This window comes from Andrena cerasifolii, chromosome 4 (genome assembly GCF_050908995.1).
Source record: "Andrena cerasifolii isolate SP2316 chromosome 4, iyAndCera1_principal, whole genome shotgun sequence".
Taxonomy (NCBI): Eukaryota; Metazoa; Arthropoda; class Insecta; order Hymenoptera; family Andrenidae; genus Andrena; species Andrena cerasifolii.
Genome location: NC_135121.1, coordinates 562,035 through 588,806, shown reverse-complemented (window position 1 = coordinate 588,806; position 26,772 = coordinate 562,035). Strand labels below are relative to the sequence as shown.

The following is a 26,772-nucleotide window of genomic DNA, read 5'->3' as shown; positions in this document are numbered from 1 at the left end:
ATGTCACTTGGCGTCGATTGGTTCAAAGCCAAAACCTAGCTTAGCGCCGATTGGTTTGACGTCCCGTCGTCATCACGCGAACCAATGACAATCTTGTGTGTCAGGGACATTTCTGGCAAGTGGCAACCCTGGGACAGACTTTTCTCAGTCAGGAAAGTCCCTTTGTCGTAGGGGTGTTCGATTCACGTCAAAGAATCGATTCTTGAATCGATTCAAAATCGAATTAGAAGAATCGATCCTTCTAAAAAATCTGAAGCAAAGAATCGATTCTGGAAGAATCGACATGAAAAGAATCGCCATAAAAGTTTTTTTTCTCCAAAATTAGTACATATACATAGAAGTCGGATTTGAATAATTTTGAAAGAATCGATATAAAAAATACTTTTACAAGGAACAATTTGGGATAGTTGTTGAAGGGCATTGTATTGAATAGAATAAATATTTTGCTATTCATTTTAAATATTTTATTCATCATGTAATTGCCATTCTTTCATTGATAAGGAATTTCAAAACAATAATTGCTGTAAATGTTCAGGTGATAAAATATTTCTGTGATCAGTTAAAATATTTCCGGCCTTGGAAAATACACAAGGAAGGAAGAAGGAAGAATGGTAAAGATAGATCCAGAACCATCCAGAACCATCCAGAACATAAGAATCGTTTATAAATTTGGCGCGAATCCTGTATAAATTTGGCGAGAATCGTGTATAAATTGCAGGAAACGTATAAGACCAGGAAAATCTACGCAAACAGCAGTTTGATTGGTCCTTTCACTAGTGGCAATTAAGGGGGCCGTCTCCTTTTTGTTATGGTCCGAATCGATCGAAGCGCCCTTGTAAACAGACGGACCCTAATGAAACTACTGCGGTCGGTAAAAAGAAGTTGTACAATGGTGACATCTACCGATACTCTACGTAGACGAATTTTTGACAGCATAGTTGCCGCATGTTCTGTTGTCTCCGTCTCTGCCGCGCTGTTGCCACAGCTCCTTCTATTGAGAAGCTTGGAGGAATACGGCACGAGAGCTGCGTCTAGGCAGCGATCGCCGGGCTCCATGTACCGCTGATGGAGGGGGGAACATCGACAGGAGCGGTGGTTATGTGTGGGGAACTGCGGTGCGTCAGTCACGCACACATAACCACCGCTGTAGGTGTTTCCTCGTGCATCAGCTGTAGCTGGAGCCCGCCAATTCCTGCGTCTAGCATCAGAGCCTTGCTGAACGTAAAGGAGGATAGCACTATTGAAAGATAGAGAGGTTGAGTAGTGAAGTTAGGAAACATGTCAATGAAACAATACTAATTTAGTATTTATTTATACATAGAACGATGCAATACTTTGTATAATCAATGTGCAAATTCAAAGCATACAATTTGAATAAGGTACATCACCGAAGTGTAACACGCCGATCGTAATGAAATTTATGAATGCTGTAATTCTTCTAAAAACATATGCCGCTTTTTTTTCATCTAACTATACATCAAATTATCTTTTATATCAACAAGAATTGTCTGTTTCAATAATAGTTTTGTACATGGTTTTCTTCGGAATTGTTATTCCACGGTTGTAAAAATTTATCAATATAAACCAGAGTTCAGTACTAACAATACTGATATTTGGGAATGTCCCATTAAACGATTTTATTTAGCTACGATCCTCTGTTTGTTTGTTTGTTTGATTCAAATCTGGAAACTCAATTTTAAACCACTTCCAACCATCCAATTCCCTCGAAACTTTGCAGAGGTGCGTAGTTTGGTTGACAATACAAAATTATGAAAAAACTCCGAGTGGGTGAAAAAATTACCTAGTCACCAAGAAATAATAACCCATAACAATAAATCAACCATTCTTCAAGCAAACTGTTAAACTACACACAGCAATAAGAGTAATGTAAATCCACAAACACTAAAAACTAGAAAAAGTATATTAAACAATTTATAATAAACGATTTTATGAAAAATGCATTAAAAACTAAAAAATATTTATTTTCTTATACTATAATTTCGATGGTGTATTTTCACATAAAATCGTGGAGCAATATATCTCGCAACAAATTCATTTCGACACTTGAGGCTATACTAAATTGATTCATATTCTGTTATGAAATATCCTGAACCACGTTTTTATTTAAAGTTGAAAAACACCATCGAAATTGTAGCACAACACTAGAAGTATTTTTTAGTTGTTAGTGCCTTTTTGACGAAATCGTTTAACAGAACATTTTTTTATATATTTTTTGTTTCTAATCAAGTTATAGTCATTACAATAAATCAATCCAATACCTGCAATCAACTACCTGTAAAAGAAAATTTGCAGTTTAGCGATATTTTTGTAAAAGGACTTAGTGCCGTGTTTCGACCCCAAATGCCCCACTGTGCGCCGCCGAACAGCCCAAATCCTCGCTGGTCGGGACCGGCGCGGCGTTGAGCTCGTATCGCGAGCAGAGCCCTAATTCTCAGTGTTCGTTTCTCGCTTCTTTTTAGCTGATAGGGGGAGCGAGATGGAACGCTTTGCCTGCGCGACGATCGCGCACGGAGAGGACGGAGTGTCAGGCGTCCGAAAGACGGAGCGAGACAAACAATATCTCGTCGTCTATCTCGCACCACCCTCGCTCGCTTTCAGTGCCTCTTGCTCGCTCTCGTTCCATGAGACAATACTGTAGTATCTTTTATTTGACTTTATCCAGATATTATCTTTACCCATCTCTGTTCTCCAACTGCTTCGCCGTGATTCATTCAAGCCTCCTCGATGGAAAAATATTGATAGGGGAAATGCGGCAACAGCGCGATTCGACTCTCGATACGTCTCGGCAACTATGTCTTTCCTACATTTATCGGCTAGATTGGACTTCCACCGGTTTTGATGGTACAAGGCACGAATATACCATCAACGCCGGTGACGGAGAAACCTTGAAGCTTCATTCTGTCATTTTTCGGGCTATCCTGAGTACACGATTCATAAATTCATTATTATTTCAACGTACGGTGCTTATTAGCGTTCAAACGGACCAGACCACCCTGCACGAAAGTCTACGGAAGGCAACTAAACCCGCAAAAACGTCCACCGTGCCGATTCCAGGACGAAAGTTGTAATTTACGGTTTGCTTACTACATCGCGTATACGCAGGCCCGGCGGAACCATGCGCCGCACAAGGGCGCCAGCCGAATGGTACGCTAAAAAAACTAGATCGTACGCTTAATAATAAAGGAATCTAACACCTCACATAAACTAAATATAAATGTAATTCTTTTAAACATATTAAATAGAAAACAAGTGCAAAAAATTGGGGACAACAAAAATTTTTTTGCACAAGGGCGCCAGCTAACCTCGCGTCGGCCCTGCCGACACGTCACGCTGGTGCTACATGGCTGCAGTGCACCATTAGCGCCACCAACGGAGAAGCCTTGAAGCTTCATTCGGACAGTTTTCGAGTCATAAATTCATTATTATTTCAAAGTGGGGTGCTTATTAGCTTTCAAACGCACCAGACCACCCTGCACAGATGTCTACTGAAGGCAACTGTACCCGCAAAAACTTCCTTCGGGCCGATTCCAGGACGAAAGTTGTAATTTACGATTTGCTTACTACACGCGTATACGTGCACGCTTTTCCTAGCTTGTGTGAGCGTACTCACACATTCAAAGGCCCGCGGAGACGGCCCCCTTAATTCCCCCAGGCGGCAAAAAATCGATTGTCGATTCTTACATCAAAGAATCGATTCTGGGGAAAATCGGATACCAAAGAATCGATTCAAAAGATCGATCTTTTACCCAAAAGAATCGACTTTCTGAAGAATCGAATCGGAATCGAACACCCCTACTTTGTCGTCGCTGACGAAAAGTCCTTAAGGGTCAATTCAGACGAGCGGTGCGGCGTCGTTGCGATCTCGCAGCGGTACATATGTGTATAGAGAGATTCACACGTGTCTCAATTTTTTGCGGCAGTATTGTCATCTTGCACTGCCGCAAAAATTGACTCACGTGTAAATGTCGCACGACAGGTCGCAGCGACCGGCAGCGACCCCATTACTGCAGAGGGAGAAGTATGCATCTGTTTCTCTGTTACACCAGAGACAGATAGTTACAATGCGCTTTTTTTCTGTCCTGAAATTAGCAAAGCACTTTCCTCTTTGGATACAAAAAATGAATGTGGTGCCTCGCAAGATTGATATATATTCAAATTTGTCAGCAAATTCCACCGATTGGTCCCAACGTAAAAGTTTAGTGTATTTGGTAAGTTACCAGCAGTAGGGATCGCAATAACGGTAAACCGATTTACCTAGATACACTCTCCAATTTTTACCGTTAATTCGTCAAATTTTTACCGGTAATTCGATAAATTATGTATACCAATGTAGCGCCTATATGCGTTCATTAATTCCGTCGATATCTACTACGTTATCAGTGAAGAAAACCTCAATTATTAATAGAGACGAAATCCGAAGTATGTCACGAAGAATCAACTCTGATCCAAAAGAAAACTAATAATCTGAATCAAGCCATTAAAAAAAATGGACGTATTTTCAAGTAGAAAAAGTAAAGAGAAAATACCTCTAAATGGCATATAATTTCTTAATGACTACCGACCAACAAGTGTAGAAACTGAAAGCGCTTTAATACAGCAAATCATACTAGAAAGAATAGGCAAAAAACTATGGGAAGAAGATAAGAATAGATCAAGTAATTCCACATACAGTGAAATATATAAAAACATCGAGGACATGGCCTCAGTAGAAGCAACCAAATACCTGACTTTAAACATACCGCTACCAATCAAAAGAATCATAGCACAGGTAAGACTGGTTGGCAAATTAGGATGGACAACGACGATAGGACACGAATGGAACTATAAGGTGGAGGAAAATCTAACATGTCTCAATTTCAAAAATTTTAGCTACGTCAGGGTTAACTTGAGTTTTCGCCACCTGCGTGTGAAAGCCACAATAGTGACGTATCGTTTCAAAAGATGACATTAACGTAAGTCACCCCATAGTGGCGCACATCGGGCTGAAGAATTGGTTCCAAGTTGGAATACGTTATTGCTACTATCTCAATTTCGAAAAGAATGTGGGTTAGTCCGTTGTTTGTTCTCACTTCCTCAATTAATAATATTACGTATCAAATTATAAAAATTGCAGAAAAAATTCAAAGGCTGCTAGAAACAGCGACACATCCCATTAGTTACCCCTTACTTCCGATCTGTGGTGCATGCACTACATTGAAGATAAAATCACGAAAAAGGAAACCAGATTCTGAGGCTGCAGAAATAATTGTATAATTGAATAAAAATTTAATGATACAGGGACAACTGGCCTATTGTTTATCGGCCCCATGAATTTTAAAAAGAGCATTATATAAAGTATTTAAATAAACAGTTTGCAAAAGCTTTTTGCAACAATTATGGTTCAAAGGTTGAAAAAAGAAAAATTAAGTAAACGTAAAATTTGGTACATTTTCCACCATTAGAAGGGGATAATTTGACCCCATTTTATGGCGCAAATTGCATTCTGATATCTTTTGTAGTTCAGAAGTTATGCGAAAACAGCCGCAAATTCTTCAACCCGGGCTACTAACGCGTCAGCGTGGTCTAATACAGAGTTGGGCAAAATGTAATCTAATTACAACTTACAAATTACGAGTAAACTGTAATTGTGTAGTTGATTACACATTATTTTCTGTAATCGTTAATTTAGGTAGTTGATAAAATTTTGGTCAACCACCTGCATTAACGATTACAGAAAATAATGTGTAATCAACTACACAATTACAGTTTAATCGTAATTTGTAAGTTGTAATTAGATTACATTTTGCCCAAGCATCTGGTCTAATACCGTTGCTGGACCATTGCATACGTAGATAACGGGATCGGCGCGGTCGCACTCTTAAAATGGCTACCGTTTTCTTACCCGTCTGCTACGTCAAATTTAATATTCTCCGGCGAAAGCCAAAAGCACCCTGCGCTCTCTACTGACACCTAAAAGACGCTATACTTTCATCATTGGCTCATAGATGGCGGAAGTATCGGCGCATGGTTGTAGTGGAATGCGACCGTGAGGTGGTGTTGCCAAATTTACCTGTTTGCTCGCGTGTAGGTTGCAATCTGTATAGATAACCCTGTATGACTACGCGCTGGCGCCCGACAATGCGTCCAGCATGGCAGTGGTTCCCATTCAGATAGGCGATGCAACAATTTATAATGTAATACAAATATTTATATATATATATATATATATATATATATATATATATATTTATAAACATACTTGTTTATTTATAAATTATACACTAAAAGACTCAAATTATAAAATGAATGTAATGCAAAACTTATCTCTACAATAAATAATGGACGCGTCCTTAAATTCGTTTCGCAATTTAACTTTATAAAACTTTTGAAAATTTATGTTCTTTCAATCAAAGTGCCGGATTTGTTTCTCATTAACGATAATACATTTTCCGCACTGCCTTAATTTCACATATGCGAACATGACGCGCACAAACTTATACCGATCTATACTGAAGTAACGAACGCAAAAAAGTGAACAACGCTAGCAAACGATCCAGGATCCGGGCATGCGATGAAACATTTTTTGTACCACTTGTTTTGCGTGGGGAAACACCTACAAGAGTGGTGGTAGCGATGGCGATACATCCCCGCATGTATCGATATTTCGTATCGATACGTATTGACAGTCCAAGTATCGATACAACTGATATATCGGAGACGAAGTATCGATATCACCCATATGTACGTATCGGCCCATTTATTCCTGTCCTGCAGTGATGGGTAAATCACTAGAAAACCACGTAATTTACGTTACGTGTAAATTACACGTAAATTACATAGATAACATAACCAAAGTCATATAATAAATAAAGCTTGAAAAATATGTGGAGTATTACATTCGGGCAACCAGATAAAACCGCATTAATTTTCTATTCGCAAATCCAATGGAAACCAAACCAAATTATTTATCTGTAAAACCCAGATGCATTCTGTGAATTGTTTGATCTGTCAATCCGGATTCCAACGGATTCAACAGAGTTTGTGGCATTACTAGATAGAAACTATTGTATTTTCTATTGGTCATTCCAGATTGAACTAAATCAATTTATTTCAAGACGTGTTTCGCAAAACCAGATGGAACCATTTTAGTTTTCTATCCGCAAATCCAATGGAAACCGAACCAATTGTGTCTCTGTGAAATCCATGTGCATCCCGTGAATTGTTTGGTCTGCCAATCCGGATTGCGACGGACTCGACAGAGTTTCTGGATACCCAGATTGAAACTGTAAGGTTTTTGGTCTGCAGTTCCAGATATCAACCTTCCGGTTTTGTATAAGTGGCAATCCCTGATAGAAACCGACATATTTTGGACCTGCAGATTCTGTTTTATCCGTCGATCCAAATATCCGCATTGAACCGGATTCTTTTTTTAATTGTCACAAAACTGGGTTGGATAATCCAGATAGAGCCACATTGAACCATATAGATCCAGTTCAAAATTCAGTTCGGTTCTAACAGGCTGTTGCAGCAGGGTTATTGTCCAAACGCTAAGACAGCATTGAAAAATCAAATGTTGTTCAACTGTAATTTAAAAAATACTGCGTTATAAACCTGGTCAGGACACATATTTTTCTTGTTTACAGTTTGTTTATCCAATCATTAGTATTGGAGCTAAAAATTATGAAGAAAAAAATTTTCATCGTCCAAAATCATTATTTCTTTAAACATAACTTGTGACAACTTGAGTAAATATTAAGAGATCATTATGAGACGTGAAACATAAAATTCAGATAACTCTAGCAAAGTCGCAAAATGTATTGTCATGAACCCGGGGTAGAACAAATTCGAATACTTGCATAAAACGAAACACGTCTTTATTATACAGTATGTTGGAGTATGACTTCACAGTACCAAGAGTCAAAGCTTTCCGAACCTAGAGACGTACTCAGGGATGAACGTCGACAAGTTGGAGAATCCTATTGGTTGTTCTATTGCGAGGGTGTGGGAAATGGAACTGGTAAGGGTAGAAGTGGTAGTCTGGAGAAAGTTCGGTTGTAACGGTTTGAAAAAGAAGGGCCTTGGGGCCTACGGCCTATTCTGCCTGTTTACCGTTAAGTTACGGACGCTCGAAACGGACTAAGGGTCTTAAGAGAGTGACAATGACCAGATGTGCTTAAAAGAGAAAGTCGCGAAGCTAGGTATCTAACATTTCCCCCCTTAAGATTAATTTATAATTTTTTTTTTAAAAAAAGTAAATTAATTAGATTCCATATTATAATGGATCGTACAATTTGAGGTAATACTAGTCACAATATTGTTCGGTATAATCTTAATAAAAATCTATGGTAGTGTAATAATAATTTCTTATAATAATAAAATATTTATCGTTATGATTAATATAATTTTATGTATTTATGTATACCTACGCATAATTAAATTCTAATAAATAATCACATATCCAAGTGAAATTATCGACTAAATTAATAATGCTATCTATAACAATGAATAATGTTAAACTTGTTTAAAATGTCCTTATGATTAAGATTAAATGCTTTGGTTTTCCTTTTACAAATATAAAACTATAAATATTTTACAAGCTATAAAAGTATTTCCGTGTCAGGGTAACGTAAAATTTTATATTAGTCCATATTAACTGAAGGTGCACACGACGCTGATCTTCTGCGTCCCTGCGAATCACTAGGTTGGGTGGGCGTACTGCTTTGACTGCGTTCTCCAGTGACGCTAATTGAACGCAAATTGAAGTCCCTCTCTTCCTCTCTGGATTGATCTTCTTCTTCCAAGATCTGTGATAACTGCATCCTCGTTACTGGAGTTGCGTTAATATTGGTGTTGATAATTTTTAAACAGCAATTATCATTTATTGTTTCAGACTTCCTCATGAAACAAAAGTACTTTGTTAGGGCTTGAAATATGCCGCACCAGCGTAAGATATTTATGATTACTATGATGATAATGATTGATATCACTGCGCTTAAAGCGTTGGAATACCAAGGACTGCGTTGTGGGATCGGTGATTCCGCTGGTTCTTGTAATAACTTGTCCAGTTGCATCAATTTGTGATTCAAGTATTTGAATTCACCAGTCCTAAGATTCATAATCTTGATTGGTGATAATCTTACCGGATTGATGGTTAGATTACTTTGTTTTCTGAAGCAGCAAGAGTCTTCTGCAATATTATACATATTTATTTTGTGGCTACGATTCGTGGTGATTTCTTGTGTCGGTTCCAAAATTGTTGATTGAGTGTATCCTTTACACTCTGGTTCCAGACGGATGATTCCAGTAAATTTCAGTTCCACATCCTCAAGATGTGTGCTAGAACATGTCAATGTTAACTCCAAAATTTGGCTGGTTATGAAAATCCATTCATTATTCGCGATGTAATGCCAAATTTCAAGATTGGCTTGGATGGTCTGGGTCTTGCACGACGTTGGTAAAGTTTTGATGGTGGATGTGAACAAAATTGTTTCACATATCGGATCCGCAACTGTTCTGCTCACATGTTTGATATGGCAAACATATTCCTTGACATCGATTTGCACGCAATTCTCGAGATTTTGCAGCTGTGTGTAATATGCCTGATTCGTACTTATGAGGAGATAGGTGAAATTTGTTTGTATATAGGAGTAAATGTTGGTTTGATTATGAGAAATCGGAAGTGGTATTAATTCGTAAAGACTATACGACAATTCTTCAATCAACGGGATGGCAATGGTAAAAATTAAATTTTTATTTTTTATAATTACGCCTACTTTGCAAAGTTCGTTGTATCTATACATATTTGAAAGAGTCAATGTTATTGGCCAATTTTGCCCCTTTGGAAGATTAATCTTGTTCAATTCATCGAAAAGACTTTGTGGAGTTATTATTTGTGGATGTAATATGTTACGACGCGCCATAGAAATGGAGGAGATAAATAAATTACAATACTCATCTAATTCAGTAGAAATTTGTGATAACAAATTCAATTGTTCCAAAATCAAATGTTGTCTATAAATATTGCTTAGAATATTGGCAGTGGAGTTAGAAAAATCATTGAGTAATTTGATATTCTCATTGAGCGTATTTTCATCAAGCTTGAGGTTATTGATACAAGCATTAAAGTCCTGAATAGTATTAGTTATAACTGATATCTGTTGTTTCATTAATATATTAACGTTTTTATTTCCGTTAATTAATGATTCTATAGCTTCTTCATAGTTCTTAGAGTCTTCGGCGTCTGGAGTGCCAAATAACCATTTCGAGATATAGGATACACCGTCAAATAAACCTCTTTTAACGACTTTACTATCGGCAAATGCTTTATTACCAGCCATATGATTTATGGTTTCTAATTTATCTTTAATTACCGCGATACGTGAGTTTATTATTTGGAGAGAATTCCGGCATGAAGTTACACTGATATCATGAATAGAATATTCATCGCACATTTTTGCAGATTCCATATAGAATTGAGCTAGCTGATCATATCGTTGGTCAAAGACGTTGAGATCATGATACATCAGTAGGGAATACTTAGAATTTGATAATCTAACATCACCCAATGGATTGTAGTACAAACCCGCGTGATTGTTTAAATGAAATATCTTATAATAAGGATTGTTATTTCGGTTAGCATGATTAGGAATAAGTACTTGAAATATTAGTATTAATAACATAGGAAGTGATTTGAGAAGGAAACTATGATTGTTAATCATCTCTGCTGTCACCTGAAACAAAAGGTTTCAGCATGTTAGTGTGGTAAACTAACTTCTTGTTCTTTTATACTTGAACTGTACTATTGTCATAAATTTGTATTATCTTAAAAGGACCTATGTAATTTGGTGATAGTTTTTTATTTAATCCTTGAGTTACCTGTTTATTCTGTACATAAACTAAATCATCTACCCTGTACTTGTGTTGTTTGATTTTATTATCATAGTATATTTTGGACTTTACTCTTGACGTAATTGAATTATCTCTGGCTACTTTTTAAGTATAATTTAATCTTTGCTTCAAATTAACTATGTAATCGTCATAGGAATAGTTCAATGTCGGTACTTGTGTAATACTACTAGGTAAAAATGGTTTATGACCAAAGAGGGTTTCATACGGAGTATGCCCGGTCGATTTATGAGAATGAGTGTTATAAGCAAACATAGCAAACATAATGAATTCATCCCAATCGGACTGTCTATCATTGATATAATGTTTTAAATAATCTTTTAAAGTCAAATGAGATCTTTCTAATGCACCGTTCGTTTGTGGATGGTAAGGTGAAGATAATATGTGTTTTGTGTTAAATAATTTCGTTAAATCCTTGATTAAATGAGACGTGAAATCAGTTCCCTGATCGGATAAAATTGTTTTAGGGATTCCAAAGAGTGTAATAAATCTGGAAAGTTCAGTAGCTACGGTTTGTGACACGTGATTTGGTATAGGAACGGCGTATGAATACTTTGTCAGATCATCCTGCATCGTTAATATAAACCGATTATTATTTAAAGTTTGTGGCAAAGGTCCGACTATATCTATCGCAAGTCTTTCAAAAGGTTTATCTGAAGTGGTGGTAATTTCCATTGGTGCCTTTGAAGGTTTAAAATTTGTTTTATTAACCTGACAGGAAGGACACTTCTTAATATATCTTTTTATATCCTTTTTCATTGATTCCCATTTATAAAATTCCTTAATCCTTTTATAAGTGCGTAAAAATCCCGAATGTCCTGCCAATTTCGAATCATGATTTTCTTGTAAGATCTTTAAGATTTCTTCCGGTGTCTTTAGAGTAATTCGTTTTCGATCCAAAACAATAGGTTTGATATTTATATCCTTGAAGAGATACTGTATTATTTCACAGAACATTTCTTTCTTTATATTCTGGTTATTGATGGTTACATCGTGAACATATAGATTACCTGAATAGTTTTCTGTTATGAGATGATCTTTTAAATTTCGTAAAGAATGGAATATGCTCTTGTAATCCAACTTATCAAAATGGAATGGTTTGGATATACAGAGGTAAGTTACTTGAGAATTATTATTCAGTTTAATAGAAGAGTATAATTCATCAGGTTCCTTGATATTAGACATTTCATACTTAGTGCGTAATGCCTCGGAATACAAATTATTTTCGTCTAAATCTTTTGAATAGAACATTACATTTGGAAAATGAATTAAGCTATGACATGGAATTGATTCTACCTTCGGAATTTCTAAAGTTTTGTAATGATATTGAATGAAATTTTCGAATGAATCAATGTCTTGGACTATACATATTATTGGAGGACGAGATAAAGCGTCAGCGTTAGAATTGAGCTTTCCCTCCTTATGTATTATTTTATAATTATATTCTTCAAGTTTCAATCGCCAGCGTATTAAACGACTTCCCGGATCTTTACAATTAAATAACCACGTCAATGGTTTGTGGTCAGTAACGACGGTGAATGGCCTACCGTATAAATAAGGTCTAAAATGGTTTATACTCCAAACTATTGCAAGCAATTCCTTCTCAGTAGTATTATAATTTTGTTCACTTCCATTCAATGTTCGTGAAGCATATGCTATTGGGAGATACGATCCAATAGAGCCTTGACTTAAGACAGAGCCTATTGCATAATTTGAGGCATCAGTTGTAAGGATAAATTCTCGATTAAAATCCGGATATTGAAGGATCGGTTGATGAGTTAATATTTGCTTAAATTTATCAAATGATTCTTGCTGTTCAGTGCCCCACTCGAAAGGTGTATCTTTTTTTAATAAAATTGTTAAAGGCTTAGCTAGCTTTGCAAAATCCTGTATAAACTTGCGATAATATCCAATAAGTCCCAGGAAGACTTTGATATCTTTTTGATTTCTAAGAGACGGGTAATTAGCAATTGCATTAATTTTATCTGGATTGGGTTGTACTCCTTTTTCAGATATAACATGCCCTAAATATGCTACCTCATGACGCATGAATTCGCATTTATCAGGCTGTAACTTCAAATTATTTACTGCAAGACGTTCAAAAATAGCTTTTAATTTTTCGGAGTGTTCTGCGATAGACGAGGCATAAATGACGATATCGTCCAGGTATACGAAACATTGGAGACCCTGCAAGCCTGACAGTACGGTATTCATAAGCCGTTGGAAGGTCGCGGGCGCGTTCTTAAGGGGGCCGTCTCCTTTTTGTTATGGTCCGAATCGATCGAAGCGCCCTTGTAAACAGACGGACCCTAATGAAACTACTGCGGTCGGTAAAAAGAAGTTGTACAATGGTGACATCTACCGGTACTCTACGTAGACGAATTTTTGACAGCATAGTTGCCGCATGTTGTGTTGTCTCCGTCTCTGCCGCGCTGTTGCCACAGCTCCTTCTATTGAGAAGCTTGGAGGAATACGGCACGAGAGCTGCGTCTAGGCAGCGATCGCCGGGCTCCATGTACCGCTGATGGAGGGGGGAACATCGACAGGAGCGGTGGTTATGTGTGAGGAACTGCGGTGCGTCAGTCACGCACACATAACCACCGCTGTAGGTGTTTCCTCGTGCATCAGCTGTAGCTGGAGCCCGCCAATTCCTGCGTCTAGCATCAGAGCCTCGCTGAACGTAAAGGAGGATAGCACTATTGAAAGATAGAGAGGTTGAGTAGTGAAGTTAGGAAACATGTCAATGAAACAATACTAATTTAGTATTTATTTATACATAGAACGATGCAATACTTTGTATAATCAATGTGCAAATTCAAAGCATACAGTTTGAATAAGGTACATCACCGAAGTGTAACATGCCGATCGTAATGAAATTTATGAATGCTGTAATTCTTCTAAAAACATATGCCGCTTTTTTTCATCTAACTATACATCAAATTATCTTTTATATCAACAAGAATTGTCTGTTTCAATAATAGTTTTGTACATGGTTTTCTTCGTAATTGTTATTCCACGGTTGTAAAAATTTATCAATATAAACCAGAGTTCAGTACTAACAATACTGATATTTGGGAATGTCCCATTAAACGATTTTATTTAGCTACGATCCTCTGTTTGTTTGTTTGTTTGATTCAAATCTGGAAACTCAATTTTAAACCACTTCCAACCATCCAATTCCCTCGAAACTTTGCAGAGGTGCGTAGTTTGGTTGACAATACAAAATTATGAAAAAACTCCGAGTGGGTGAGAAAATTACCTAGTCACCAATAAATAATAACACATAACAATAAATCAACCATTCTTCAAGCAAACTGTTAAACTGCATACAGCAATAAGAGTAATGTAAATCCACAAACACTAAAAACTAGAAAAAGTATATTAAAAAATTTATAATAAACGATTTTATGAAAAATGCATTAAAAACTAAAAAATAATTATTTTCTTATACTACAATTTCGATGGTGTATTTTCACATAAAATCGTGGAGCAGGATATCTCGCAACAAATTCATTTCGACACTTGAGGCTATACTAAATTGATTCATATTCTGTTATGAAATATCCTGAACCACGTTTTTATTTAAAGTTGAAAAACACCATCGAAATTGTAGCACAACACTAGAAGTATTTTTTAGTTGTTAGTGCCTTTTTGACGAAATCGTTTAACAGAACATTTTTTATATATTTTTTGTTTCTAATCAAGTTATAGTGATTACAATAAATCAATCCAATACCTGCAATCAACTACCTGTAAAAGAAAATTTGCAGTTTAGCGATATTTTTGTAAAAGGACTTAGTGCCGTGTTTCGACCCCAAATGCCCCACTGTGCGCCGCCGAACAGCCCAAATCCTCGCTGGTCGGGACCGGCGCGGCGTTTAGCTCGTATCGCGAGCAGAGCCCTAATTCTCAGTGTTCGTTTCTCGCTTCTTTTTAGCTGATAGGGGGAGCGAGATGGAACGCTTTGCCTGCGCGACGATTGCGCACGGAGAGGACGGAGTGTCAGGCGTCCGAAAGACGGAGCGAGACAAACAACATCTCGTCGTCTATCTCGCACCACCCTCGCTCGCTTTCAGTGCCTCTTGCTCGCTCTCGTTTCATGAGACAATACTGTAGTATCTTTTATTTGACTTTATCCAGATATTATCTTTGCCCATCTCTGTTCTCCAACTGCTTCGCCGTGATTCATTCAAGCCTCCTTGATGGAAAAATATTGATAGGGGAAATGCGGCAACAGCGCGATTCGACTCTCGATACGTCTCGGCAACTATGTCTTTCCTACATTTATCGGCTAGATTGGACTTCCACCGGTTTTGATGGTACAAGGCACGAATATACCATCAACGCCGGTGACGGAGAAACCTTGAAGCTTCATTCTGTCATTTTTCGGGCTGTCCTGAGTACACGATTCGTAAATTCATTATTATTTCAACGTACGGTGCTTATTAGCGTTCAAACGGACCAGACCACCCTGCACGAAAGTCTACCGAAGGCAACTAAACCCGCAAAAACGTCCACCGTGCCGATTCCAGGACGAAAGTTGTAATTTACGGTTTGCTTACTACATCGCGTATACGCAGGCCCGGCGAAACCATGCGCCGCACAAGGGCGCCAGCCGAATGGTACGCTAAAAAAACTAGATCGTACGCTTAATAATAAAGGAATCTAACACCTCACATAAACTAAATATAAATGTAATTCTTTTAAACATATTAAATAGAAAACAAGTGCAAAAAATTGGGGACAACAAAAATTTTTTTGCACAAGGGCGCCAGCTATCGACCTCGCGTCGGCCCTGCCTACACGTCACGCTGGTGCTACATGGCTGCAGTGCACCATTAGCGCCACCAACGGAGAAGCCTTGAAGCTTCATTCGGACAGTTTTCGAGTCATAAATTCATTATTATTTCAAAGTTGGGTGCTTATTAGCGTTCAAACGCACCAGACCACCCTGCACAGATGTCTACTGAAGGCAACTGTACCCGCAAAAACTTCCTTCGGGCCGATTCCAGGACGAAAGTTGTAATTTACGATTTGCTTACTACACGCGTATACGTGCACGCTTTTCCTAGCTTGTGTGAGCGTACTCACACGTTCAAAGGCCCGCGGAGACGGCCCCCTTAAGAGAGTGACAATGACCAGATGTGCTTAAAAGAGAAAGTCGCGAAGCTAGGTATCTAACAGTATGCACAAAACCCTTATGTTAAAAAATGTAATAATATTTCATTCAAAAGTAATACTGGACATAACCCACATGTTTCAACGTTCACCGTTAAGGGAAGGGGACACTGAAATTTAGAAATCCGAAAATATTTGAGACATGCGAAATTCCTTTTAAGGGAAGGAAGTAGGTTTGAAGTAAAGCCCTTATGCCAGTCTGAACTCAGTTTTAATCATTGCTTTTCATAGAATTTACATTACGTTACAAAATTCAAGCATAACTTCAAAAATGTTCCTGCGCAAAGTGTGTGATGCCACAGCCTCCAGGTTTTGCAGCGAAGAAGGGTCCATAGTAAAGTAAAAAACTGTGTATCGAGAAGTTTCTACGTCTCATACTTTTTAAGCTAAAAATTATTGAATTTATTAAATGTCAACAATGCAAAATTTGATCAAAATTTTGAGGAAAAGCAAGCGGAGCGTAAAGAGTTTTGCAGATTTCTTCATGCCGATACACAATTTTTTTGGTCTCATGTTGCTCTTGAAGCATGCCAAGCTGCAAGAGAATCAGACCAACAGTTTTGCGCAAGGAACATTAAATATATTAAAAAAGTAAGTTTTGAGATAAATGCATTTTAAATCTAAAGAGTAAATTCCAGACCATTTTTCCTTTATATATAGTTTAAAATCCACCTGGTTGATACACATCCTCATCAATCTTGCGTCTCTTCCTCTCAGCAGCAATTTTCTTTGTGTTTTGTTTCTTCTTTAAGCGCTTTCTTGTAGTAGATTGCTGTTGTGCATTGCAGGTTTCTCTTCTCTTGTCTCTGTCTCTAGCTATACTTATAGCTGTTTCAGATACAACTTCCCCAGCTGTTTGTTTCCTGACTGTCAATGAGGCTACGCAACCCATATTAAATTCTGAAACAGCACGTGCCACAGCTACTTCAAGCCTTGCCTTCGATACAAATGTTGTCTTTGGGCAGAATCTCCACACTTTTTCATGGAGAGATTCATTTGCATTTTGAGTGCCTCCCTTACAGCAACGTGCCATCAGATTTTCATTAGACAGTCTTTCGTACAGGGGTTTCACTTTGGTGGCGACATCTTCAGACAGCTTGAGTGACATGGGTGTGTGGCTCATTGGTTTTCGTCTAGTACTTTTTGCTCGATTATAAAAGCACCACGATTGTTTGCCCTTAGGACATCTGGCATGGTTAAGTTTGCTGTCTGTAGAGCTACAGTGATCTAAAGTAGCCATCACAGCCTCTTCCATGGCCTTTACATTTGGCATATTTTTTACAATAGCATTTCTGTAACATTAGAAGTAAATTTTGCAACCCGACAGAAAATATCAAATTGATAAAATATATGTTTTCTGCAATCGCTTTATAACCTGTAATATGTTGTCAATTTGTCAATGGTAGATTCCTTGAGTGTGCCTTCACCCTTGCCACCAAGTGTCACTTTTTTGGCTCGCCACTCTTTGACAACATTTCTAAGGCCACTACCCATGTGCTTCGCAATGTGGTTTACACATTCTTCTTTCTGGATATCAATGTCAGGACCGTACACTTGCAAACTTTGTATATGGGTGTGGGTCTTTGCATCACCATCTGATAACATTGTGGTGTATCGCATGTTGCAATGTTCCATGGATCTCTTCCACATTGCTTCAGCAGCTGCGATCTCCATCCTTCCGGAGGATCCTTCAAAATTTACCTAAAAAAATAAATGTGTGCATATACATATACAGGGTGTCCCACTAAGGAGTGGACAGCGCGATATCTCTTAAAGTATTGTCGATAAAAATATAAAAAAAATAGGGAATTGCATGGTTCGAGGGGGCCCATTTATTAGCGCGAACGAATTTTGTTTTCGATTATTATTTTAAAAGATACGATGGTCAAGTTCGGTTTTTCAAATGGAACTATTTTTTTTGAAGACCTGAGTTCATAGTGCGTTCCAAGACAAATTCAATAAGCTTTAATGTATACACTTTATTTCCACTGGTTTTTAAGATATTGCGCTTGCAAATTTACTGATTTTCACTGCAAGAAACCCCTCTGGAATGGCAAAAACCGGGGGCGGTCTTACTGGCGCCACGGGTGGCACTGCCTGTTGAAATGGATACTTACCTGCCAAAGGTCCACGCCAGAAATGGCAGGCCCAAAGGCTGGACAATTCTTTTCCGTCAGAAATGCTACTTAGGTAGGTACATCTGCGGTGTCGAGAAGCGCATCGTTACTTTTATTTCGCACTTGCTTCTACGCTCGGATGGCCGGTTCTTTTGGGAGGGATGCAAGTTGGATTGGTTAGGTTAGGAGGAGTGAAAGTTGCTAGACTAAATTTCAACCATAGGGAGCAGATTGTATCAGAACCAATCGGATTTGCATCCCTCCCAAAAGAACCGGCCATCCGAGCGTAGAAGCAAGTGCGAAATAAAAGTAACGATGCGCTTCTCGATACCGCAGATGTACCTACCTAAGTAGCATTTCTGACGGAAAAGAATTGTCCAGCCTTTGGGCCTGCCATTTCTGGCGTAGACCTTTGGCAGGTAAGTATCCATTTGAACAGGCAGTGCCACCCGTGGCGCCAGTAAGACCGCCCCCGGTTTTTGCCATTCCAGAGGGGTTTCTTGCAGTGAAAATCAGTAAATTTGCAAGCGCAATATCTTAAAAACCAGTGGAAATAAAGTGTATACATTAAAGCTTATTGAATTTGTCTTGGAACGCACTATCAACTCAGGTCTTCAAAAAAAATAGTTCCATTTGAAAAACCGAACTTGACCATCGTATCTTTTAAAATAATAATCGAAAACAAAATTCGTTCGCGCTAATAAATGGGCCCCCTCGAACCATGCAATTCCCTATTTTTTTTATATTTTTATCGACAATACTTTAAGAGATATCGCGCTGTCCATTCCTTAGTGGGACACCCTGTAGGTAGGTACGCATCTTTCCCTAGTATAGGTAATAGTAATTACATAGGTGATTTAAAAACAATTTATAAGTTTGATATTAAATTCATACATGTATTACCTGTATGATACCTACATTTTACCGTTTTTTCAAAAAGTTTTACTTTTTAATTGGGTCTACCTATTTTGCCACCCCAAAATTTGCCGCATTGGGCAATTGCCCTACTTGAGCCCCCCTAGATCTGGGCCTGGCTCTCTTTGTGGCTGTTACGTGACAACAATTTGTTACGCGATTGGCTAAAACCTTCATCGACTGAACGACGTGCCTGAGAGACATTTCCTCACTCTTTCATGCTCCCCTCTTGCCCACCCTTGACGATGGAGAAAAATCTCTTAACATAAAAGTCGCCAAATTGCAACTTTACATAAAAATATCTCAGCTCATAAGGCACGTAGGAAAACAACGAAGACACTTTTCTTATGTAAATCAAACCCAAGCTATCCATTAAGACCATTCAAAATTTAATCGGATCTACCATTATTGAGATTCGATAATCAAAGTGTTCTTGATAGCAGGTCGTCGCGTTATAAAGCACTCTGTTCCGCGCTGCGCATGTACTTGGCGCGCGACACTACCGTGTCTCTTGATAAATTACTGGTAACCGAAAAAAATTCGGTCATTTATATTGGTTACTGGTAACCAAAATTAAATTTTCGTCATCGGTAATGGTTACTGGTAGCTAGCCATTTTTTAATCATTCATAATCATTAGTCGTAATCAGAACAATTAAAAACTAATATTTTTTAATCATTTCATTTTTGAGACATTTCTTTGAGATTTAATGATAACTGGCTTCCATTTAAATAAAAGTCAATTTTACTCATTGACATTTTTCATTTTTTTTTTGAAAACTTATTTTGGATCTCTGGTGTAAGCGCAGCACGAACCGGGCAAACCTATCCCGGTAGGGCTCTACCCTGGGGCTAAAAGTCCCGAATGCAAAATCTCCATTCATAAACATTCGATTGAATATTGCAGCATAACTATGTTGATGGCAAGGGTAACGTGGAGGATCGCAGAGTCGCCAGTCGTTTTTGGGCATTCGTGCGTGTCATATAACGCCTTTGCCATTATGTACATCAAGAAGCGAAAAAAGTACAGTATTGTCTCGTTAGCGACTCGCTGGTCGGGACCGGCGTTGAGTCGATATCGTGAACAGAACCCTAATTCCGAGTGTTCGTTTCTCGCTTCTTTCTGGCCGGAGGGGGGGGGGGCGAGATGGAACACTGCGTGCGCGGCGAGCGTGCGCGATGGTCGCAAGCGCAAAGGACAGAATGTCAGGCGTCCGAAAGACGGAGCGAGACAAAACATCAACGCGTCGTCGGTCTCGTACCGTCCTCGCTCGCTTTCAGTGCCTCTCGCTCGCTCTCGTTCCATCTCGCTCCAGCTTTCGCCGGGCAAGAGTGAGACAAAAGTGGTGGGGATAGCGAAGAGTCGGTATCGTGTACACAAAATCGAGTCGCTAACGAGGAAATACTGTACGTCGTTTTATAGAGGTACCATTGGGCAAAAAGTCCCTTACTGTTGTTCTTTATTAAATAAACAGTGGAATTTGCAGATGGTCATAAACAATATTTATTTATTCGTCTTCACCTCTCTGTATATAATCATTTATTAAGTAATGACACGTGGTCTCTTAAATTTTATGGATAAGCTAAATTCAAAACGCACGCACTCTGTTACAATCTTTTCTCTACTGCGCAGTTCGTACATACTTTCAGACAGCAGCCATTCATACATTGCACGACGAAAACCTGTTGGCCCCAGTGAGGGTGCCACTTGACTTGACTAGAAACTCACTAAGGTGTGGTGAAGTAAAACACGGAATACCCGACGAATACGGAAACGTATATTTGTACGCCATGCGTCCGATCAACATCGGAGCTAGCGCAAGAGAGAATTATGGCGGCTCCCACCGTCTTCACGGAGAGCCTCCCCACTCTCCACATACCGGAGGAGTGGGGGACGAAAGACATGCAGTGCCATACAATGGACCCTACAGCACCCCCCCTCCAAGACCTGAGGTCGATGTTGAACAAATTCTTCGTGCTGGTATCACAGAATAATCACCCGCAACAGTTAACGGGTTCTGTATTCTGCAGGTGGTCCCGCACATGGTTCGGACGCGGTACATGAAATGTTGCGCTTGCGTTAAACTGTCTTCCATACCGTAACATGTAGTACGCTAATAAAATATTGTAATTCTTACAAACTACAAAATACTGTAAATATATATAAAATAGAATAAACTTCACGCAGTGTAGGAACATAAGTTGCACAATACTTTGGTACGCATGAAATGCACAGTCTTAGTGTAATAATTCTAATCTTTGGTAACGGACGCGAACACGACCTTTTTGCGCTGATATGTTTTCAGCACGGGCAAGGTGCTCGCTGATGTGGACGGACCGCTGTCCGTTCCGTGGGACGGTGCAGAATCCGTGAGTTCGTCAGCGATTAGATGGGCCGGTTTCAGAAGCTCGACAGAGACGGATTTAGGCGCCCCGTTTACCTCAATCTTATAAACTCGATCATTCAATCGTTGCAACACTTTATGCGGACCGGTGTAAGGTCTTTCAAGAGACTTCTTAACCATGTTCCGCAGGAAGACATGAGAGCATGTATGCAATTCCTTGAAAACGATCGCACGCCTCTTATACTTGAGCGCAATTGGTACCGGTCGCACCAAACGCATATGTTCGCGAAACTCATTGACAAAAATGTCCGGATCCGGTACTAAATCCTCCGGAAGGAAAAATTCGCCGGGCAGTCGCAGAGTCACGCCGTACAAGAATTCGGCAGGGGACGCGCCGGTGTCAAGTCGCACATGCGTCCTAAGACCGAGCAGCACGGTCGACAAAGTACTAGGCCAGTTTGTGTCCGAATGACACATTAACGCGGCCTTGAAAACGCGGTGCGATCGCTCAATCAACCCGTTGCTCGTCGGGTGATAAGTCGTAGTGTGGATCCGCTCGCATCCGATCAAAGATAGTAATGCGGAGCACAACCTCGACTCGAACTGAGCTCCCTGATCGGATGTTAAAATCTTGGGAGCCTCGTAACGCGAAACCCAAGTATCAAAGAATACCTCCGCGACCGATTGAGCCGACACCTCCCGCACGGGCACTGCCTTCACCCATCGGAAGAATCTATCCATCATAGTCACGCAATAACCATAACCGTACGCTCTGGCAAGGGACCCACGATGTCCACGTGAACGTGATCAAAACTACCATCAGGAGCCACGAATTGACCGGGCAAGAATTTAACACGCCGCGATATTTTGGACTGTTGGCAGTCCGTGCATGTCTTGCACCACTTCGCGACGTCGCGCTGCATATCCGGCCACTCGTAACGCTGTCGAATTAGTCGGTGCGTGACCTTCACGCTCGGATGCGCTGGTCGGTGAAATAAATTGAAAACTGTTTCCCGAAGGCTCGGAAGGAATATAGGGACGAATCGACCCACCGGTAATTTCACAGAAAATCGTCGAATGATTCGGTCCCCACTGAATTGCTTTCATTTTTAACGGGAAATCCGCGGACTTGCGAATCAACTGGAGTTGCTGATCGGCCTCCTGAAGTTCCGCAAGCTGAACGAGCTCGAGCTCCACCGGCAAACGCAAAGAGTCAACCCGCGACAGCGCGTCAGCGACCACGTTGTCGACACCGGCCACGTGCTCTATTTTAGTTGAAAACTGCGCGATATAAGACAGCTGACGCACCTGCCTAGGGGACGCCTTATCGGCCCTCTGCGCGAATGCATAAATCAATGGCTTGTGGTCGGTAACCATACTGAAATCACGACCCTCAACAAATGGACGGAAATATTTAGTTGCCTCGAAAATGGCTGTGAGTTCGCGATCGTATGTGCTGTAGTTAAGCGGTGCGGAATTAAACCTTTTTAAGAAAAACGCGAGAGGCTCTCAAACTCGCAACGAAGACAGTTGTTCGAGCCCCGCGCCCATGGCAGAATCCGACGCATCCGAGACCAGGCGGATGCTTGTGTTGCTACGAGGGTGAACCAGTAAGGCCGCGTTGGCCAGATCAGCCTTGATCTTCACAAACGCGTCCCTCGCCTCGGCGGTCCACTCGATCGCTCGTTTATCATACTTATGAGATTCGCGAAGATACGCGTTTAAGGGTGCCTGAGCACTCGCCGAGCGTGGCAGGTTTCTACGATAAAAATTTATCATGCCAAGGAACCGACGCAACTGCATAACGTTAACGGGCATTGGAAACTCCGCGATGGCGTCGACTTTCCGAGCCGTGGGACGAATTCCCCTGCTCCGACGCACTGAACACGCATTTCTCCACGTTCAGACGCAACTGAAACTTCTTCAGCCTCAGAATGACCTCTCGCAAGTGGGTAGAATGCTCCTCCGGGGAGGCCGACGAGTAGTATGACAAGGGGGATTCTAATTCAAATTTGTTTTTTGTCGGCGGGCTGGCGGCGGATGACGTCATAGAGATGGCGGAGTGGTGGGGGGTATCATCGAGGAGGAGGAGGAGGAACCGCGGGGGACGGTGCGCTACTCTGGAGCGTGGTACAAACTGTCGGTAAGGAAGGTGCTACTCTGGAGCGTGGTACAACAGACTGTCGGTAAGGAAGGAAATATTAATTTTATGATATTAATATAAATGAAAAAACTTCTCGGGGCGACGGGGCTCGAACCCAAGACCTCCGCGGTACGAGTCAGCCGCCTAACCAGCTCCCCCAAACGCCGTCTCTGACATTAGTCTTTTCCGAATGGTACATATAGCGAAACCAACGGAGCGTCACATATGTGACACACACACACACACACACACACACACACACACACACACACGCACACACACACACGCACACACACACACACACACACGCAACGTCGGCGTATAATAATTTATTTTTATGAGAAATTTTATCAGAAATTGTTTCGGACGATGTCGGGAAAGATCGGCGTTTCTCGACACCGCGTCTTTAGAATACCATTGTAAAATAAAAAATTATTGTATTTATTAACTCGTTCTTATAAATAGCGGAATTATTGCATAAAAATAAAATAAAATTCTTTGCATATGTATAGAAATTATTATATTTATTAACTCGATCTAATAAAATAGTGGAATTATGTAAAATAAAATTGCTCACACATATAAGAATTATGCAGCGTCAACAAATCTTAAAAAATAGGCCGTGGGAGGAGGAGGAACACGGGTAAATAAAATTGAGAAATAATATACGTTTAAGAAATATATATATTGTTACAAATAATATAGAATATAATAATAATAAATAATAGAATATAAATATAAATATAAAAAAGAATGTAATATAAAAAAGAATATAATATAAAAAAGAATATATAAATATAAAAAAGAATATAATATAAAAAAGAATATATAAAAAAAGAAAAAAAAGAAGAATATAAAATACAATTAAATAAAAATAAATATAAAATACAATTAAATAATAATAAATATAAGTATAAAATAAAAAAGAAATGAATATAAATATAAAGTAGAAAATATAAAGTAGAAAATATAAAATATAAAAAAGAAATGAATATAAATATAAAATAGAAAATATAAAATAGAAAATATAAAATATAAAAATAGAAATAAAAAAAGAAAAAAAAACTATTGCGGCGATGGTGGCTGTGGCGGAGACGGCGACCGCGGTGGTGATGGCTGCGGCAGCGGCTGCCGTAACCGTCGCACGCCGTGCGACGGTGGCGATGGGGGCCGCGGCCGTCTTAGCCCCACTCGCCGATACGGCAGCCAAGGCTGCCGCAGCCGAGCCGCCATCACGGGGCCCGCCGCATTCTCCTCCTCGACCAGCGCCGGTGCCTCATCCTCCACCAGCCTCGCATTCATCATAAAATATATGTTCTAGAACACACAAAACATCGATATAATATCTATACAAAACATATTAAATATCAAACGCAAAAAAATGCAAAGTATTACATACTTGCAGCGGCGGTGAAGGCGGCGAAGGCGGCGATGGCGATGGCTGCGGCGAGCCCCAATCCGGTGACCACACGCGCGGCGACGGGGGTGACGGTGGTGGCGATGGCGGTCCGGGGGGTGACGAGGGTGGCGAGTTCTGGAACATAGAAACCCGCGATATAATATTTATACAAACGTCTGATTTTAATCTCACACGATTTCAAAGGTTAAACGCAATAAATGTTAAAAAAAATACTGTTAAGTACATACCTCTGCGCTGCCTCGACACTCGGGGGCTATTCTCCACAATCCCATTTCTTTTCGCAAGAAAAATGTCACTCAGAAAGAAAAAATGTCACTCAGAAAGAAACCGTCGCCGAGGATGTAGTCACCGGATTGGGGCTCGCCATCGCCATCACCACCGCGGTCGCCGCACTAGATTTATTCTATATTTTTATATTTATGTTCTTTTTTTTTATATTTATATTCTTTTTTTTTATTTATATTTATTATTATTTAATTGTATTTTATATTCTTCTTTTTTTCTTTTTTTATATATTCTTTTTTATATTATATTCTTTTTTATATTATATTCTTTTTTATATTATATTCTTTTTTTATATTATATTCTTTTTTATATTTATATATTCTTTTTATATTTATATATTCTTCTTTATTTATATTTATTATTATTTAATTGTATTTTATATTCTTCTTTTTTTCTTTTTTTATATATTCTTTTTTATATTATATTCTTTTTTATATTATATTCTTTTTTTATATTATATTCTTTTTTATATTTATATTTATATTCTATTATTTATTATTATTATATTCTATTATTTATTATTATTATTATATTCTATATTCTATATTATTATTATTATTTGTAACAATATATGTATTTCTTAAACGTATATTATTTCTCAACTTTATTTACCCGTGTTCCTCCTCCCACGGCCTATTTTTTAAGATTTGTTGACGCTGCATAATTCTTATATGTGTGAGCAATTTTATTTTACATAATTCCACTATTTTATTAGATCGATTTAATAAATATAATAATTTCTATACATATGCAAAGAATTTTATTTTATTTTTATGCAATAATTCCGCTATTTATAAGAACGAGTTAATAAATACAATAATTTTTTATTTTACAATGGTATTCTAAAGACGCGGTGTCGAGAAACGCCGATCTTTCCCGACATCGTTCGAAACAATTTCTGATAAAATTTCTCATGAAAATAAATTATTATACGCCGACGTTGCGTGTGTGTGTGTGTGTGTGTGTGTGTGTGTGCGCGCGTGTGTGCGTGCGTGTGTGTGTGTGTGTGTGTGTGTGTGTGTGTGTGTGTGTGTGTGTGTGTGTGTGTGTGTGTGTGTGTGTGTGACGCTCCGTTGGTTTCGCTATATGTACCATTCGGAAAAGACTAATGTCAGAGACGGCGTTTGGGGGAGTTGGTTAGGCGGCTGACTTCCTGGCAGGCGACCTAAACGCCAAACACCAGTACTGGAACAACCCATACCACAACGGCAGAGGCCTGGCATTGTTAAACTGGATAAACTCAAATAGCACAAAATACAGAATGTTACTAAAAGGAACAAACACCCCGACCTTCCATAGAGGCAATTCCCACCTAGACATAGGCCTAGTTGACAGTAGAATAAAACTCCATATGTTAAATAATGATGGTACAATCCCAACCATCGACATGGATAGCGACCATAGAGCAATTAACATACAATTCTCCCTACCAAAAACAGACGACAAAATCTTTTTCACCACACCA

The 26,772-nt window shown here is 39.2% G+C and overlaps 2 protein-coding genes across 5 annotated transcripts in view; one reads left to right on the top strand and one right to left on the bottom strand.

Annotated features, from left to right (window-relative positions):
* The window catches only part of LOC143368023 (superkiller complex protein 3), a 234,958-nt gene that overhangs the window by 33,849 nt on the left and 174,337 nt on the right, over nucleotides 1–26,772 (top strand). The window lies entirely within an intron of this gene.
* LOC143368062 (uncharacterized) lies at nucleotides 16,178–17,895 on the bottom strand. 2 transcript variants are annotated; one of them, XM_076810435.1, is made up of 3 exons: nucleotides 17,459–17,895; nucleotides 16,724–17,375; nucleotides 16,178–16,618 (listed from the first exon to the last, which is right to left on the bottom strand). In XM_076810435.1, the coding sequence occupies exons 1-2, from the start codon at nucleotides 17,755–17,757 to the stop codon at nucleotides 16,745–16,747; spliced, it is 930 nt and encodes a 309-aa protein (XP_076666550.1). In that variant the 5' UTR covers nucleotides 17,758–17,895; the 3' UTR covers nucleotides 16,178–16,618; nucleotides 16,724–16,744. The 2 variants fall into 2 exon arrangements, with proteins under 2 accessions (XP_076666550.1, XP_076666549.1); XM_076810434.1 differs by having other exon boundaries at nucleotides 16,178–17,375; nucleotides 17,459–17,892.